The sequence below is a fragment of the Parambassis ranga genome, chromosome 15, assembly GCF_900634625.1.
Source record: "Parambassis ranga chromosome 15, fParRan2.1, whole genome shotgun sequence".
Lineage (NCBI taxonomy): Eukaryota > Metazoa > Chordata > Actinopteri > Ambassidae > Parambassis > Parambassis ranga.
Window position 1 is genome coordinate 21,616,678 of NC_041035.1, and position 17,500 is coordinate 21,634,177.

General features: G+C 49.2%; 5 protein-coding genes across 5 annotated transcripts in view; 2 read left to right on the top strand and 3 right to left on the bottom strand.

Moving 5' to 3' along the window:
* The window catches only part of LOC114447680 (apoptosis-inducing factor 2-like), a 5,671-nt gene extending 5,463 nt beyond the window's left edge, over positions 1 to 208 (bottom strand). The window contains exon 1 of the mRNA XM_028424071.1: positions 26 to 208. Within this exon, the coding sequence (XP_028279872.1) occupies positions 26 to 208 (183 nt within the window). The remainder of the gene's footprint in view (positions 1 to 25) is intronic.
* A 7,578-nt stretch (positions 209 to 7,786) lies between these two features.
* On the top strand, positions 7,787 to 11,343 carry LOC114446925 (apoptosis-inducing factor 2-like). Its single transcript, XM_028422840.1, has 10 exons — positions 7,787 to 8,412; positions 8,942 to 9,118; positions 9,224 to 9,339; positions 9,493 to 9,612; positions 9,675 to 9,767; positions 9,842 to 9,950; positions 10,019 to 10,171; positions 10,477 to 10,677; positions 10,748 to 10,911; positions 11,100 to 11,343. Exons 2-9 carry the CDS (start codon positions 8,944 to 8,946, stop codon positions 10,897 to 10,899), a joined length of 1,119 nt encoding a protein of 372 aa, XP_028278641.1. The 5' UTR covers positions 7,787 to 8,412; positions 8,942 to 8,943; the 3' UTR covers positions 10,900 to 10,911; positions 11,100 to 11,343.
* Positions 11,344 to 11,379: 36 nt separating this feature from the next.
* LOC114446931 (elongation of very long chain fatty acids protein 6-like) lies at positions 11,380 to 14,387 on the bottom strand. The gene is made up of 4 exons (XM_028422846.1): positions 14,226 to 14,387; positions 13,397 to 13,528; positions 12,649 to 12,800; positions 11,380 to 12,560 (listed from the first exon to the last, which is right to left on the bottom strand). Exons 1-4 carry the CDS (start codon positions 14,318 to 14,320, stop codon positions 12,133 to 12,135), a joined length of 807 nt encoding a protein of 268 aa, XP_028278647.1. The 5' UTR covers positions 14,321 to 14,387; the 3' UTR covers positions 11,380 to 12,132.
* Positions 12,133 to 14,320, bottom strand: LOC114447681 (elongation of very long chain fatty acids protein 6-like). Its single transcript, XM_028424073.1, has 4 exons — positions 14,226 to 14,320; positions 13,397 to 13,528; positions 12,649 to 12,800; positions 12,133 to 12,560 (listed from the first exon to the last, which is right to left on the bottom strand). Exons 1-4 carry the CDS (start codon positions 14,318 to 14,320, stop codon positions 12,133 to 12,135), a joined length of 807 nt encoding a protein of 268 aa, XP_028279874.1.
* Positions 14,388 to 15,721: 1,334 nt separating the features above from the next.
* Positions 15,722 to 17,500, top strand: part of LOC114446890 (PH and SEC7 domain-containing protein 1-like) — a 32,266-nt gene continuing 30,487 nt past the window's right edge. The window contains exon 1 of the mRNA XM_028422772.1: positions 15,722 to 15,742. The gene's annotated coding sequence lies outside the window, so the exon portion shown is untranslated. The remainder of the gene's footprint in view (positions 15,743 to 17,500) is intronic.

Below are 17,500 nucleotides of genomic sequence, written 5' to 3' on the forward strand. Positions count from 1 at the left end.
TCTGTCTGTCTGTCTGTGTGTGTACCCTGCTGTACGTCCTCTCTCCCAGGAGTGTGTCCAGCAGCAGTGGCAGGTGAGCGTCCAGCTGCAGTTTCCCGCAGAGCGCCGTCAGCTCGTCTCTGTCCAGGAAGCCGGTGGCCGTCGTGTCACAGCTGTCGAACTCGGCTTTCAGCTGGGCGACGTAGCGGCTGTGCTCCGCCTCCTCCATCCCAACGCATCACACGGTGCCGACACAGGAAACAGGAAGCGACCCTGTGAGGAGCAGACGCTCTCAGTACGCCTCTGCTGTTGGACTGCAGACGGAACGGACAGCGTTCCTGTGGGGCTGTTCTTCTTCTGTGGTGTTCTCCTGAACAATGACCAAACCAAAAGTGTTTGTGGGTGATGCTGAAAAATGTCCCGCTGTCAAACTGCCAGAGGACCCCGAGGACATGTGACTGATGGGCAGTGACTGGGCTGAATGTAATGTTGGAAAATGTCTCCTGGTTTCAAGTGTCTTATTGATAAATGATCATTAATGAAACTGATGATTGATTCATTAACTCTACTAAATCTGTGATTCACTGGTAGAGCTGCAGGCCTGGAGCTCAACATGACCGCGTCTGACACACAGAGCCAAGCAAAGGTTAGGAAGGAATTCATGTCTCCTGATAGTGACACACACAGACACACACACACAGACAGACACACACACAGACACAGACACACACACACACAGACACACACAGACAGACACACACAGACAGACACACACACAGACACACACACACAGACACACAGACAGACACACACACACAGACAGACACACACAGACAGACAGACACAGACACACACAGACACACACACAGACAGACACACACACACACAGACACAGACACACACAGACAGACAGACACACATACACAGACACACACACACACACAGACACAGACACACACACAGACACACAGACACACACAGACACACACACACACACACAGACACACAGACACAGACACACACACACAGACAGACACACACACACACACACAGACACAGACACACACACACACACAGACACACACACACACACACAGACACACAGACACACACAGACACACACACACACACAGACACACACACACACACACAGACACACACACAGACACACAGACACACACAGACACACACAGACACACACACACACACACACAGACACACACACACACACAGGGATCAGACCTATAGTCAATAGAGGATAAACGTGTTTTTCTATCATAATAAAACCATAAAGTTACTTTGAAGTGAGGCCACGTGACGCGCCGCAGCAAACTCACAAACTCCGCAAACAACAACAAGTTAACGTGACACGAACTTTGTCGGAGACCACTCGGCTCTGTCCGGCAGCTCGCGAGCTTCACCATGGGAACGGAGGCGCGAGCCGCAGGAACAAAAGACTCGAGGCACAAAAAGAGCGCGACGCGAACAAACTCAAAGAAACTGAGTTAAAAGTGTTAAAAGTGTTAAAAGGGTTAACAGAGGTTAACCTAACGGGGCGCCCGCCCGGTAACCAGCGGAATGTAACGGTAACGCTCGGCTCAGTGAGTCAGTGGTCTTACCGGGGAACGTCCTTCCTCCTCCTCCTCCTCCGGTTCTCGCCGGTTGGACCTCACGGTTCCTCCATCGGTGAGCTCCCGGAGCTCCACAGCGTTAAACAAACGACACGAAGGCAGCGAACGGAGCTGCAGACTGGCCCCGAGGACCGAGGACCGAGGACCGACAACCTGCGGACAACACGGAGGCAGGAACTTCCGGTGTGCTGTCAAAATAAAAGGCGGAAAGTTATAAACAGTTTCAAAACAGTGTAACATTTAACCCTCATGCGTTGTTCGGGACATTTTTGTCCTCTGAGAGAAATTTTTCTGTTTATTTTGGCCATAACTTTGTCAATATGTGGACAAATTGAATCATTTTTCCTCAATAAGCTTAATTTTACATAAATTTTGTTAATATGATTTTAAAATTTTTCATAGGTCAACGGTACACTGTGGGCAAATTTTACCCCCTAATGTGTTGTTCGGGGACAAAAACGTCCCCTAACTTTAACGGTTTTAAAAATATATTAGATAAATATTTTTTTGAAATTTTTTTGCATAGACCTTTTAATTAACTTCAGTTCTAATCAACAGTAGTGAAAAAATCATTTTCCCCCAGGATTTTAACCCTTTAATCACCAATTTTATAAGGGGTGGTGCTGAAAATTGAAAAAAAAACACACAAAATGGCTCATTTTTAATAGAAAAGGTGAATGTGGACTGGATTCTTTTTAACCTTTATTATAGTCTTGGTCATGTCAAACATCAGTAAAAAAATTGACTTTATTGCATTATTAGTTTTTGCACAGCACTGGATTTTCTTTTTTTCTCCCATTTTGTCCCATGACTTACATTATAAACACACTTTTTTTGACTGCACAGCCATGGCACTAAATAATCATGCATTCTTGATTGTTGGTGGTTTACCCTGTTGGTAGGAGGTAACATTTGTGATTTTTACAGTTAACAACTTAATTACCATATTAACCCTTTACCTGCAGGCCTGTGCTCATGTACTGTAGTTTCTGGCTTAAGTATATGGAGTTATAGGGAGTATTTTAGCACATAATTGTGTGTCTACACACTGTGTGTGTATGTTAGAGAGGAAGAGAGCCATTTGCACACTGTCAGGGAAGGAAAGTCAGGAAAATAAAGTTACTAAGTAAGTGAAGTGTACCTAATTCAGACGTACAACGGCAATGCATAAGCATGTAAAATGAAAACATCCAGGAGTTCTGGCGTCTGAAGTTGTGGATGGGTAAAATAGCTGTTTTTTTTTTTTTTTTTAGCTTTCGGAAAACACGTCCTCCAGTAGAGTGACTTTACTTTTAGGTTAGTGTCTCAGTTGAGATCACTGAATTAGTCTAAGTGAGGTCTAAGTGCCCCTTTTCCATGGTGTGTTGCGCTCCACACGACCATACGTACATGTGCATGTTACTAAATAGACACCATAGATAGATAACTTGATAACATAATAAATAATCATTGACTAACCAAATCTAATCTACAGTTTAGTCCCCTACTAAAATTAGTATTAAAAGTAGTTTAGTAAAGTAAAGTAAAGTAAATTTGTTGCAGCCCTAAAAGGTAGTGCCGGGCCCTTTGATGCTGAGAGGTTCAGACTAAACAAAACAAAAACACTAGTGGACTTGCATGCATCCTCCTGGTCATTTAATGGTGACAAGAGCAGCAAGCAGCATGAAGAGAGGATTCACCTGTGCATGAGTGAAGGATTCACTTGTGAACGAATGAAGGATTCGCTTGTGAACAAGTGACGGATCTACTTGTGCAGCCTTCACAGCTTCACAGCCTGGCCCTTCATAGAGCCAGGCTGCACAATCATTTCCAGAGATTGTGCACAAGTGAATCCTCTCTTCATGTTGCTTTCTGCTCTTCTCACCATCAAATGACCACAAGGTCACATGTAAGACCACTTGCCTTTTTGTTTTGTTTAGTCTGCACCTGTAGACATCAAAGGGCCACACGTGCATAGCAACACTTTCTTTGTTTTTGTTTACTATGAAGACTCTGTGGTTGTGTGTACTCACAGACAACAAGATCAGTGTGCAAATGGCTCTCTTCCTCTCTAACATACACACACAGTGTGTAGACACACAATTATGTGCTAAAATACTCCCTATAACTCCATATACAAGCCAGAAACTACACTACATGAGCACAGGCCTGCAGGTAAAGGGTTAATATGGTAATTAAGTTGTTAACTGTAAAAATCACAAATGTTACCTCCTACCAACAGGGTAAACCACCAACAATCAAGAATGCATGATTATGTAGTGCCATGGCTGTGCAGTCAAAAAAAGTGTGTTTATAATGTAAGTCTATGGGACAAAATGGGAGAAAAAAAGAAAATCCAGTGCTGTGCAAAAACTAATAATGCAATAAAGTCAATTTTTTTACTGATGTTTGACATGACCAAGACTGTAATAAAGGTTCAAAAGAATCCAGTCCACATTCACCTTTTCTATTAAAAATGAGCCATTTTGTGTTTTTTTTTTTTCAATTTTCAGCACCACCCCTTATAAAATTGGTGATTAAAGGGTTAAAATCCTGGGGGAAAATGATTTTTTCACTACTGTTGATTAGAACTGAAGTTAATGAAAAGGTCTATGCAAAAAAAATTCAAAAATATATTTATCTAATATATTTTTAAAACCGTTAAAGTTGGGGGACGTTTTTGTCCCTGAACAACACATTAGGGAGAAAAAAAGAAAATCCAGTGCTGTGCAAAAACTAATAATGCAATCAAGTCAATTTTTTTACTGATGTTTGACATGACCAAGACTGTAATAAAGGTTCAAAAGAATCCAGTCCACATTCACCTTTTCTATTAAAAATGAGCCATTTTGTGTGTTTTTTTTTTCAATTTTCAGCACCACCCCTTATAAAATTGGTGATTAAAGGGTTAAAATCCTGGGGGAAAATGATTTTTTCACTACTGTTGATTAGAACTGAAGTTAATGAAAAGGTCTATGCAAAAAAAATTCAAAAATATATTTATCTAATATATTTTTAAAACCGTTAAAGTTAGGGGACGTTTTTGTCCCCGAACAACACATTAGGGAGAAAAAAAGAAAATCCAGTGCTGTGCAAAAACTAATAATGCAATAAAGTCAATTTTTTTACTGATGTTTGACATGACCAAGACTGTAATAAAGGTTCAAAAGAATCCAGTCCACATTCACCTTTTCTATTAAAAATGAGCCATTTTGTGTTTTTTTTTTTTCAATTTTCAGCACCACCCCTCATAAAATTGGTGATTAAAGGGTTAAAATCCTGGGGGAAAATGATTTTTTCACTACTGTTGATTAGAACTGAAGTTAATGAAAAGGTCTATGCAAAAAAAATTCAAAAATATATTTATCTAATATATTTTTAAAACCGTTAAAGTTAGGGGACGTTTTTGTCCCCGAACAACACATTAGGGTAGTGTTTGCGAACAATGCATGAGGGTTAAATATAACACTGATAAAATGATCACATTGGATTACAGTTGTATGTTATATTTAACTTTATTTCAAACAATAATCATTTATTCTAGAAAGAGGGATGGTATATAACTCCTCTTACCTTTTACTTTTACTGTATGGTTTCCGTACTCAGTGGCGGTTTTGGGCACGGGCAGACCGGGCGGTGTCCCGGGGCGGCATCACACAGGGGGCGGCACGAGCACTTGGAAAAAATATCATCTGCCGGCGGTTTTCTATATTATAGATCACTGTGTGGAGAATTGGCAAATTAGCGCCCCCTGCAGGTACAGGCGCCCCTGATGCTGAGAAGCTGTGAGAGGAGGGGAGGGGGCGGGGGACAGATCACCTCTGGGTCTCCATAGGAACAGACAGGGAGAGAAGGAGGGAGGTCTCACTCTGTCCTGACAGCGTGCATCACTGTGTGTTTGTGTATAGCAGCGTGAATGACCGAAGGAGTGAGAGGTCTTACCGTTAACATCATTAAACAACTCGGAGGTTATGGGGCCGAACTGGACAGACAGCAGAGCTGCAGGCAGAGAGACAGAGGACTGATGTCTGATGCTGGACTGAGAGTCTGATGGACTGAGAGTCTGCTGATGGACTGAGAGTCTGATGGACTGAGAGTCTGCTGATGGACTGAGAGTCTGATGGACTGAGAGTCTGATGGACTGAGAGTCTGCTGGACTGAGAGTCTGCTGATGGACTGAGAGTCTGATGATGGACTGAGAGTCTGATGGACTGAGAGTCTGCTGATGGACTGAGAGTCTGCTGATGGACTGAGAGTCTGCTGGACTGAGAGTCTGCTGGACTGAGAGTCTGATGATGGACTGAGAGTCTGATGGACTGAGAGTCTGCTGATGGACTGAGAGTCTGATGGACTGAGAGTCTGCTGATGGACTGAGAGTCTGATGGACTGAGAGTCTGCTGATGGACTGAGAGTCTGATGATGGACTGAGAGTCTGATGGACTGAGAGTCTGCTGATGGACTGAGAGTCTGCTGATGGACTGAGAGTCTGCTGATGGACTGTGTTTTATAACGTCCATCCATGATGCTGCTCTGGCTCGTGGGTCAGTGAACAAGTTAAGTCCATAATAAGTCCGTCCATCAGTGACAGATTAACAGTAAACTAAAGTGAGAGTACTGCTGCTGTCGGCTGGGTTATGAGGTAAACACAGGGTAAACAGTGGGAGTGATTATTCATCATTCAGCCTCTCTTCACTCTGCCCACAGCCTGGACCATCACACAGGTTTCAATATGACTAGTTTCTTAAAGTGTTACACATCACAACCTTTATGCTGCTTATTAAATCTGAAAGCTCCATCATTGTAACGTCCTGTTGTAGAACAGGGAGATATTTTAGTTTTGTCTGAATAACAAGGACACATGTTTGATCCAGTCCAACTGTAGAGCTCTAGTTTACATGACTTATGTTAGTTTAATTAAAATGGGGAATTTATGTTTTATACCATTGATCATCATATTATCCAGTTTGCAAGGAGACTCTGTCCTGTCTCCCTCTTCTCCTCTCTCTCTCTCTCCTTCATCCTCTCTGTCCTGTCTCCCTCTTCTCCTCTCTCTCTCTCTCCTTCATCCTCTCTGTCCTGTCTCCCTCTTCTTCTCTTTCTCTCCTTCATCCTCTCTGTCCTGTCTCCCTCTTCTCCTCTCTCTCTCTCTCCTTCATCCTCTCTGTCCTGTCTCCCTCTTCTTCTCCTCTCTCTCTCTCCTTCATCCTCTCTGTCCTGTCTCCCTCTTATCTTTCCTCCTTTATTTTTACTGTACTATGTTCTATTTTATTCTATTTAACTTTGCTCTGACTGTCGGTGGTGTATTGCTGCTGGTACCCGAGTTTAATTAATAAAGTATTTTCTATTCTGTTCTCTAAAGAGGATTATAATCCGTTACTTGACTTTGAGCCTTTTCACTTCTTTCAATCTTTTTTGTAACCACATTAATAAAGAGTTGATCACATATTTTCCAACAGCCAATCAGTGCTCTGATTGGCTGTTGGTCTGCACTGGGCTGAGCTGGACGTTAGCGTCAGTTCACGTGCTTTTATTTTGAGGAAACCTCTTCCGGTCTGATGCTTCGTCGCTGTGTGACTTGATGATGCTCTGGAAGCGCGGGTACACGGTGCAGTGTGCCGTTCAGCCTGTGGGGGGCGCTCAGCAGTGACGGCCTGAAGTAAAACTACCAGCACCGAACAGGTTACTGCAGTGTGTGTGTGTGTTGTTCCCCTTTGTGTAGAGGAAGAGCTGGAGGCTCATGTGTTCTTATTCAGCGCTCACTGCTCTGACGTGGATCTGGTCTGTCGACACTTTCTACACTTTACTGACTTGAAACCTCTGGCACTGTAATCACCCTGAAACCTGATCTGTACTTAAAGTGAGGACACAGAGCACTGCAGAGACACTAGTGAAGGACTGAACCAGGTCTGGACCTGAAGAGTCAGGGAAGACCGTCACTAGAGTCCTGCACAGGAATGGACTGCCAGACTGCAGAGAAGACACTTCCAGACCAGACTGGAGTCTGCTAGAGACCACCTGGAGACAGACCAGACTGAGGTCTGCTAGAGACCACCTGGAGACAGACCAGACTGAGGTCTGCTAGAGACCACCTGGAGACAGAGCAGACTGAAGTCCTTTGGTCAGATGAAGCTGAACTAGAGCTCTGTGCTCACGGAGATGTTGTCTTCATGTGGAGACAGAAAGGAGAGGCTAGAAGCCAAAGAACAGGCTTCATACAGTCAGACATGGTGGAGGCAGGATGATGCTGTGAGGAGGACTCAGTCAGTCTGGACCTGTGGATCCTCAGGGAGGAAGACTCATGAAGCACGAAGACTGGATATCTGAAAGAAGCCGTCCTGTGTCTGTGTCCAGGGAGACGAGCTAAACAAACTCATGTGTTGGACCTGTGCTGTTCAGATGTCTTGATGAATGTTTGAGTTTTTAACTTCCACTGGTTTAATATTCAAAGCTGCACAGTGACCTCTGAGGTCAGCTGATCGCTCTGAGGTCAGCTGATCGCTCTGAGGTCAGCTGATCGCTCTGACCTCTGAGGTCAGCTGATCGCTCTGACCTCATCAACAACCCTCTGATCTTTGCAGCAGTCTGTGTCTCCTCTGATCATGTGACTGATGCCTTCAACAGACCCTGAATAAAAGCGGTTGCTTCACGGCCCTGGTTTGTGTCTCAGCACGTGAAGGCAGCAGGAGAGCCCGCCCCTCAGACCGGACACATCTGGGCCGTGATTGGTGGAGAAACGTGACGACACAGGACGGGACCAGGAAACCCGGCGCTGGAACAATCCGAACGGAGGCAGAAAGGAGCTGCGCGCGGTTGTACTTGGCAGGTGAGTGACGTCCGGTCGGTTCTGTGAGGAGTCAGAGGCGAACAGCCGGTCGGTGCTGCGGTCGGTGCGGTCGGCGCTGCTGGAGCCGCTGGCAGCCGGAAACTCCTCCTGTTCCTGAAAGTTCCCGAAGGTTCCTGAAGGTTCCTGAAGACTAAGAGTTTACTTTGTGATTATTGATTATTAATCCCAGAGCTGAGCACGAGCTGTCCTGCAGACACGCGCACGGACAGACGGCTTGAATCAAAGCAGTGAAGGACCGGAAGCTGAAGGTTTTCAAAGTAAAAGTCAGACAGCGGAGCTGTGATGATCGGTGCACAGCCCGCCTCTGAGGTCACTCTGACTGATGTGACACAGATTATGGTGAACTCGGTTCACAGGGTCTTTCTGTGCCAAGTGTTATGTGGTCTTCTGCTGCTCTGCAGCTGAGGGTCCGCTTGATCAGGCTCTGAGGAACCACCGTGGATAACTGCTGCAGGATGTTACACACATTCATGAAGAAGTGAACACATCTGTGTGTGTCTGTGTGCAGAGATGGGAGGTCAGGTGTCGTCAGCGGAGGGCGTCCACGTGGTGGTGGTGGGTGGAGGATTTGGCGGCATCGCAGCGGCTCAGCAGCTGAAATCTCAAAGAATGGACTTCACCCTGATTGACATGCGAGACGCCTTTCATCACAACGTGGCGGCGCTGCGAGCCTCCGTACAGCCAGGTGCTGCAGCCGGGGTTCATGTTTGAGGAGGGCTGTAGTGGAAGTTAAAGCAGTGTGTGTCACACTGAGTGTGTGTGTGTGTGTGACCTCTGACCCTGTGCGCAGGCTTCGCTCAGAGGACCTTTATCCCATATGCAGAGACGTTTGGGGAGAGTTTTGTTCAAGGCCGAGTGGAGCGAGTGGACACTGAGAGGCAGCTGGTCATCCTGCAGGGAGGGAGGGTGAGACACACACACACACACTGTGTCAGGATGAGCTGCTGCCACCTGCTGGCTACGACACACACTAAAAAACACAAAAAAGTGTTTTTGGATCATCAGAAGTAAAATTACCAGTGTGTGTCTGTCTGTGTGTGTGTGTTTGTGTGTGTGCAGGAGATCCAGTACTCCCACCTCATCCTGTGCACTGGGACTGACGGGCCGTTCCCCGGGAAGTTCAACATGGAGGCGTCGTATCAAACAGCTGTCCAGATGTACCAGGACTTCGTCAGCCAGGTAGGACGGCGCCTGCAGAGAGAAGCCAGCTGGTTGACATGTTGACATGTGTGTGTGTTCAGGTCCAGGCTGCGGACTCGGTGCTGGTGGTCGGAGGAGGGTCGACCGGTGTGGAGATGGCTGCTGAGATCAAGACGGAGTATCCGGAGAAGACGGTGAGCACACTCTGACCTCTGACCCCTGCCGCGGTGTCTCCTCTGACTTAATCCGCCCTGGCCTCCTCCTGCAGGTGGTTCTGGTCCACTCTAAAATCGGGCTGGCCGACTCGGATCTGCTGCCCAGCGTCAGACAGCAGGCCAAGCAGGTGCTGCTGGAGAAAGGAGTGCAGCTGCTGCTCGGTACGTGGCCTGCTGAGCACGGTGAGTGTGGCTCCAACAGCCGTCCGACCTGCTGTGCTGTGTTTCAGGACACAGAGTGTGCGACCTGTCGGACCTGCAGCTCAACGTGGCGCACAAGAACACACAGGTCACCACCGACAAAGGACACACACTGACCACTGACATGATCGTCTGCTGCACCGGGCTGAAGGTCAACGCCACCGCGTACGCTTCCAGCTTCAGTGAGCGCACACACACTCATCACAGAGCACACACACACACACACTCATCACAGAGCGCACACACACACACTCATCACAGAGCGCACACACACACACTCATCACAGAGCACACACACGCTCATCACAGAGCGCACACACACTCATCACAGAGCGCACATCACAGAGCACACACACACTCGTCACAGAGCACACACACATAAAAACTTTGCCTTACAGTTCAACTGGTCGTTTTGATCATGCCTGCTGAGGCCAGAGGTCAAAGGTCAAATGATCAGTCATTGATCAGTCATCACTGTGTTTGACAGACAGTTGCCTCGCTGATAACGGGGCTCTGAAGGTAAACGACTACCTGCAGGTTGAAGGTTTCTCCAACGTCTACGCCGTGGGCGACTGTGCTGACATCAAAGAGCCCAAGATGGCGTACCACGCAGGCCTTCACGCTGCCGTTGCCGTTAGCAACATCGCCAACAGTCTGCAAGGGAAGGCGCTGAAGGCGTATTGCACAGGTACAGCGTCTGTTTTCTTCTTCTCACTGACTGACGTTGGTCCTGACCCGTCTGTGCTGCTGGTTGCTAGGTAACGTCACCATGTTGTTGGCGATGGGCCGGGACGACGGCGTAGGTCAGTTTAACGGCCTGCGGCTGCCTCGCTACCTCGTCACTCTGGGGAAAAGCAGAGATCTGTTACTGTGGAAGAGCTGGAGGGAGATGAACCAGCAACAGCCCTGACACACACACACACACTGACACGCACACAGACAGACACACACTAACACACACACACAGACACACACTGACAGACACTGACACGCACACAGACAGACACACACTAACACACAGACACACACTGACAGACACTGACACACAGACAGACACACTGACACACACTGACACAGACAGACACACACACACAGACACACACACACACTGACACACACACACAGACAGACACACACCTACCTTAAGCCTTTAGCTTGCTGCTGCCCTGGTGCTAAGCTAACATCCACAGCTGCCAGATGCAGCCTACGTGTCTTAATGTTGACGTTTCAGTCACTTCCTGTAGCTTTCAGCTAACACGATGCTAACACAAAACTCACAGTTACGCCGCCTGTTTAATCAAAGTTAAGTGATTCTTTATTTTTCAAGCAATAAATAAAAACATTTTAAATGACAGCTTTTCTTTCATGAATTATTTCAACAGTTCAGTGTGTTCATACAGAAAAAAGTCATTTTACACATTCCAATCACACACTGATCAACAATCAATCACTGTGAGAGCCAGCTGCACACCTGTGGAACATTCAAGTCAGAAACATTCGGTGATAAATAGAAATAAACATGCGAGTGACAACGTAAAAACCTAAAGTGAGCAGTGAGCATGAAGACATGAGACTTCTCCAGCAGCCAATCAGGCGCCATCATTCAGTGTAAACATGTAAACAAACCAATCAATAAATAAACATTAAAATGTTTCTTAGCTGTAAATAAAAGTGGAATGATCATCAGCAGGTTTTTAAAAAAACAAAAGTGTGTGAGTCAGCCGGCTGCCCCACCTGTGAGAGGTGGGGGTGTGGCGAGCAGGAGGAACCAGTCAGACCTGCCCCAGGAGGACTGGGAGGATCCGCTTTCACCAGGAAGCCTCCAGACCGACCACCAGGAACTGTTCATCCGTCCAGAGGCTTCAGAGAGGCGCAGGGTGTTGGTCCTCAGAGAGGCGCAGGGTGTTGGTCCTCAGACAGGAGCCTCCATCACCACGCCAGACAGACGGAGGACAAAGAAAAGCAGCACAGCTGTTCTCTGCGTCAGCCGCTCTGTCAGGCGTGGGTAAAGCTGTGGTGACCGGTCAGCGAGGAATGTTCTGATGTCATCAGTGTGTGTGTGTTTTATCTGGGAGAGCATGCTCAGAGCGTCATCCTGCTCCGTCAGTCAGCACAACACACTTCCCACAATCCTCCTCGCCCTCTACTGGCTCTTGGCCTTGGTGGAGTCGGGGCGGCGCAGGTATGTGCGGTAGAAGAAGTTGGAGAAGAGCAGCAGGTAGCTGAGGTACATGAGCCCCGCCCAGGCGATGTTGTGGAGGTGGGACGGGCAGTCGCCATGCTGCATCCAGCGGTACACCAGCCCGCTCACCGTCACCCCCATCGCCATCTGAGCAATCTGGGCGCTGGTGATGAGCACGGCGAAGGGGCGGGGTACGCGCAGGCCGGCGGCACGAGCAGCGTAGTAGCTGTACATGAGTGCGTGCACGGCGTAGTTCATGGTCATGAACCAGCCGCCGCCGGCCACCATGTCTTTGTAGGAGTACCAGGAGTACAGCAGCACGGTGATGTGGTGGTACCAGTGCAGGAAGAGCAGCTTCTGCTTCCTGAGCACGATGAACGCCGTGTCACCTGATGTAAACAACAGACAACAGATCATTACAGTTCCCCGCTCGGACCGTCAGGCGCCATGTCTGCAGGGTTTAAATGTTGCACTGACCGAGCTCGGGAGCTTTGCTGAGGACGAAGGCGTAGGCCCAGAACTTGCTGACCGGGCCGTTGTAGAAGCTCTGATCACAGATGGAGCGTCTGAAGCCGCTGGAGCTGAGCATGTGGAACATGTAGGAACCGGTCCGAGCGGCCCCGATGATGCTGCAGAACACAGCAGAGACCATCCGTCAGAGAGAGAGAGAGTGTGTGTGTGTGTGTGTGTGTGTGTGTGTGTGTATGTGTGAGATCAGGCTTCAGTCTTTCTGCATTGTTCTCACACACAAAACAGCAGCAGTTATCTCCACGTGTGTGGTTACCATGGAGACGGCATGTTGGCACATGCCCCATCAACACAGTCAGGCTTACAGGTTACAAAGTAATTAGTTACTTTATGAGTCTGTGAGTAACTTTCAGAGTTACAGTGAACAGATCAGACCAACACAGGAGCCATGGAGACGGCTCTGTCAGTGATTACAGAAACTCTGAACTGGTTCCACTGCAGGGCCACAAGTGACCTGGCACATACCTCCCTCATGTGTCAGAGTATCTGCATGTTTTGTGATAGGACAGGGACACACACAGGGACACACACACACACGGACACACACAGGGACACACACACACAGGGACACACACACACAGGGACAGACACACAGGGACAGACACAGGGACACACACAGGGACACACACACACACAGGGACACACACACACAGGGACACACACACACACAGGGACACACACACACAGGGACACACACCTGAAGAGAGCGAGGCTCAGCGACCAGAGGACCAGCGGCCTCCGCAGGTTCATTTTGGGTCGAGGCTTCATGTAGTGCTGACCTCCAAACACCAGGGCGGCGTACAGAGCACTGAAAACAAAGGAAGTACTCCTGCAGGAGGACACGGACAGATGAACCCATCAGTTTATCAGGAAACATCAGCACTGAGAGAAGAACAGCATGTTTATGTTCACTGTGCTATTGATCAGATTTCTGGATCACTCCATGAGTCCTGACCTGGACCTGGGATTCTTACTGAGGCTCCTCACACACACTCCTGATCATTCATTTGATATTACTGAAATATTTTCTGGAGGAGGAACAACCCAGTTACCACAAACGCACTGTGACGTCACTGCCTCGCCTGCTGCACACCTGACGCTCTGACGTAAGAGTCCTTTCAGCTCCTTTCCTGACCAGAGTTATGCGTTTGCCCCAAATCTGCGCCTTATTAAACCCCATTCATAACTCACCTGAATGAGTGACGTCAGAGCCTCAGCTCGGCTTTACAAACAAACAACCACGCACTCCTCCGACACACACACAGCCACACACACACAGACACACACAGCCACACACACACAGCCACGCACAGCCACACACACACAGACACACACGCCGCCTCCCGCTGCCTCTGGCTGGGCGCAGCTGTCTCTGGTATCGGGTGAACCGGCTCAGGTGAGAGTGTGTGCGGCAGAGCTCACCAGCGGACCGGGTGTGTGTCGAAACAAAGACTGGACCCGAACCATGGAGGTTCCACCCTCAGATGAACTTGTTCCACTGAGCTGAATCCGAGCCGTGAACTCACCAGTTCTGCTGCATCCACTGAATCGCTCCGCGGTCATCGAAGCGCCGCTCGAAGCCGTACTCAGAGAGCCGGAGGTCGGTGTCGTTCAGCAGCATGTCGGCCTCCGTCACACTGATCCACACTGATCCACACTGATCCACGCAGACACACGCCGCAGTCCGCCTGCTGTCCCCGTCTGTCCCCTCACCTGCTCCCGTCCTAATTAAAGCCTATTAGCGAGGGGCGGGGCGGAAGGGGCGGGGCCTGAGGGCTCCACCTGGTCCGGTCATGTCTGAGTCACAGGAAGAACTCAGCTGCACCCGCTTCATATGTCTGAAGAACTGAGAGAGGATCAGGAGGAAGCAGCTGTTTGTTCTGGTCCCGAACTCCATCACTGAAGCATGGACCAGCCCCCCCCCCTGGGTGGAGCCTGGTGACGCCCAGTTTCTGTCTCTTTGCTATCAGCAGAACAGAGTGAATGTTCTTGTGGGTTTATCAGAGGACAGGAGACTCAGAATGACGCACTGACACAACATGAGGCCCACGCAGAGTGTCAGACAACCTCCCCCACGTCACGCGGCTGCTGCTCACATGGGTCCATCAGGGCTTCCTGTCAGAACCTGTGGTTTCTTACAGAACCTGGTTGGGAGGATCAGACATGTGGAGGCTTAATGACCCGTCTGCTGTCAGGGTCCATGAAGTTCCATGTGTGAGAGTGTCTTAGATCAAGAGCTTTGTGTCCAATCAGCAGGCGGCATCACTGTGATGGATGGTGCTGCCACCTGCTGGAGACACACTGTAACTGCAGGTCTTTCCGGAGTCCACCTGAACACCCCCCCCCCCCCCCCCCCCCCCCCCCGCGCGCGGCCACATGTCTCTTTTCAGACATGGTGACGTCACGCTGAACAAAGGTCTTTTTGCTGTTGTTGTCCTCTTCCTGTTTGTTTACATCTCTTTATTGTTTACTCCTGAGAGGCTCAGATAGAAAACATGATTTACACTTTATTCATGACGTATTAACCCTTTATTATGATTATTTAATGATTATTATTAGTCTGTTTTGTAATTAACCTTCCAGTAGTGTCCGTTTATGGAGCTCTCTCTCTCTCTCACACACACACACACACACACTATAGTTATATAAATATTCAGCAGCTCGTACCCTCCCAGTCGGTCCGCTCTGACGTCCCCTTACGTCGCCGTTACGTCACCTGAGCGATGCGGAAGTTGGAGTCGCCGTGGAGAACGTAAACTAATGTCAAGCAGCCGCCTGGAAAAGAAAGAAAAGAGGATCCGAGGAAGGAGCGGAGCCGCGGGCGGACGGAGGACTCTCAGCTGACCGCCGCCGGAGCCTTCTGTCCGCGCAGCCGTGCCACTTTCTGCCCCTTGACTCCTTCGGTTCATCTGCTTTCTCCGTGTCCGTCGCTCCGCCCGCTGCCGCCGCTGCCGTTAATGGACCGGCCGGGTGAGTCCGAGTCCACGTCGGTGCTGCTGCGGAGCTGCACGGGTCGATAAAGCCACAGCCCGGCTCTGTGGAGGTGAGTGCCCGGTATGCGGAAGTCCTTTGAAGAAACAGCTGTTTGTGAAGTGATTGTGTTATTGTGCAGATTACACTGTGATCATCTGTGAGGGAGATCCTCCCGCGGGTCATTAGCGCCCGCTCCTCAGTCCGGCTGACCTTCTGATCCCCTGACAGCGCCTCTCCTCCCTAATGTTCACTTCTTAGAGCCTTCGTGTGTTAACGTGTCTTTTCAAAATAAGGGTCCACCCGCTGCGCCGAGCCAGCAGCAGCCAGTCCACGTTTCAGCGCAGGCAGGGCTGCTCGGTGGATCACACACCAGCCGAACCGGAGAGCATCCTCCCCTGATCCACAGAGCTTCAGGGGTCTGACAGAACCAAGACAGCTGAGGACCAAATGTAGGGAGGCTCAAAGAGACTGATGTCTCACAGGAGGTCTGGCTGCACGAGCAAGGAGACATGATGTCCTCTAGAAGGCGCTGTCTCATGTCTGTATATGTGTAATAATAATGGAAGGAAGTCTGTGACAGGAGGCTGGTCTCTGCTCCTCAGTCAGCACCAGGATCAGGATGAGGACCGGATGACAGGTTTCTGAAAGCAAGAATGATTCAAACTGATAAAACACTCAGGGAAACTACAGTAAAATCACAGTTTAGTTTTTTGTCATATAATCTGAGGATATTAATCTCTAGCTGTAAAAGCACACCTGCAGTTCCAGCACATCTCCACAGGGGCCGTCATTGTTCTGTCTGGGTCAGCGGCCTCACACCTCCGACACCTCGAAACAAGGCCCGCTGCATGCACGGCGTGAGGGAATGAGTCTCCACACCAGCAGGGGGCAGCAACTGCTACAGGTCTCTCTGAGTGCTTTTGTTTCTTGTGCGTCACTCTTGAACAGCAAATCAGTGACCGTGTGCTGCTGAGGAGTCGCCATCAGGGGTCCCACTATGGTAAAAAACGAAGGCGTCAGACGGCCGCTGACGGCTGATGACATCAGCTGGTGTTTGTCCCGTTCCGCTTTGGTCAGACTGGGCTGTAAACAGAGAACAGGTGGAGGACATGAGAACATGCTGCTGCGGTTCTCTCAGAGCTGCTGTCAGGTGACAGGTCACTGTTGTAATGTGGTCATGTTTATGACGCGTGTGTCTTCTTCCTGTGTGTGATCAGCGGGGCCTCCACCCACCGCCTTTCAGATTTCTTTGTAATGTCATGTGACTGAATGACGGCACACAGGCTGTGACCTCAGCAGCCTGTCAGCCAATCCTGCTGCAGCGCACTGTGACATCACTGTGGGAGTTATTCCTGTGACTCTTCATGTCCTCTGCACCATCTCTGCTCGCCGCCTGCTGGAAGGTCAGCTGATCCTCTGACCACCCCCCTCACTCACCTCACCCCCCTCACCTTCTCCTAAGCTGCCATCTGTCGCAGCTGAAGAAGCCAGGTCTGCAGGCAGCCTTCACCTGATTGGCTGGCAGGCTTCCTGGAAGAAGGGGGCGGGGACATGATCTGATTGATCGAGATCGGAAGTGGAGCAGGAAGAGGAGGGGTGAGGAGGAGGAAGAGGAGGGGTGAGGAGGAGGAAGAGGAGGAGTGAGGAGGAGGAAGAGGAGGGGCCGGAGGTGGAGGAGCTGAGTCGACTCGGTAAATCCACGATGAGCCGGCTGTGCTGCAGACAACAAGTGTTCAACGGGAGAGAAAGCGAGGAGGGCGAGGGAGGATAGAGCAAGGTTACTCTATAACAGAGAGAGAGAGAGGGAAAGAAGGTTACCACGGCAACC

What these genes read in the sequence shown, in the direction of transcription:
- LOC114446925 (XM_028422840.1), top strand. Translation starts at nt 8,944, where the DNA reads ATGGGAGGTCAGGTGTCGTCAGCGGAGGGCGTCCACGTGGTGGTGGTG. An exon ending in CGGAGTATCCGGAGAAGACG is followed by an intron (nt 9,768 to 9,841) that starts GTGAGCACACTC and finishes CTCCTCCTGCAG; the next exon opens with GTGGTTCTGGTCCACTCTAA. An exon ending in CGCGTACGCTTCCAGCTTCA is followed by an intron (nt 10,172 to 10,476) that starts GTGAGCGCACAC and finishes TGTGTTTGACAG; the next exon opens with ACAGTTGCCTCGCTGATAAC.
- LOC114446931 (XM_028422846.1), bottom strand. Translation starts at nt 14,320, where the DNA reads ATGCTGCTGAACGACACCGACCTCCGGCTCTCTGAGTACGGCTTCGAG. An exon ending in CTGAGCCTCGCTCTCTTCAG is followed by an intron (nt 12,801 to 13,396) that starts GTGTGTGTCCCT and finishes TGTGTTCTGCAG; the next exon opens with CATCATCGGGGCCGCTCGGA. An exon ending in CAGCAAAGCTCCCGAGCTCG is followed by an intron (nt 12,561 to 12,648) that starts GTCAGTGCAACA and finishes TGTTTACATCAG; the next exon opens with GTGACACGGCGTTCATCGTG.
- LOC114447681 (XM_028424073.1), bottom strand. Translation starts at nt 14,320, where the DNA reads ATGCTGCTGAACGACACCGACCTCCGGCTCTCTGAGTACGGCTTCGAG. An exon ending in CTGAGCCTCGCTCTCTTCAG is followed by an intron (nt 12,801 to 13,396) that starts GTGTGTGTCCCT and finishes TGTGTTCTGCAG; the next exon opens with CATCATCGGGGCCGCTCGGA. An exon ending in CAGCAAAGCTCCCGAGCTCG is followed by an intron (nt 12,561 to 12,648) that starts GTCAGTGCAACA and finishes TGTTTACATCAG; the next exon opens with GTGACACGGCGTTCATCGTG.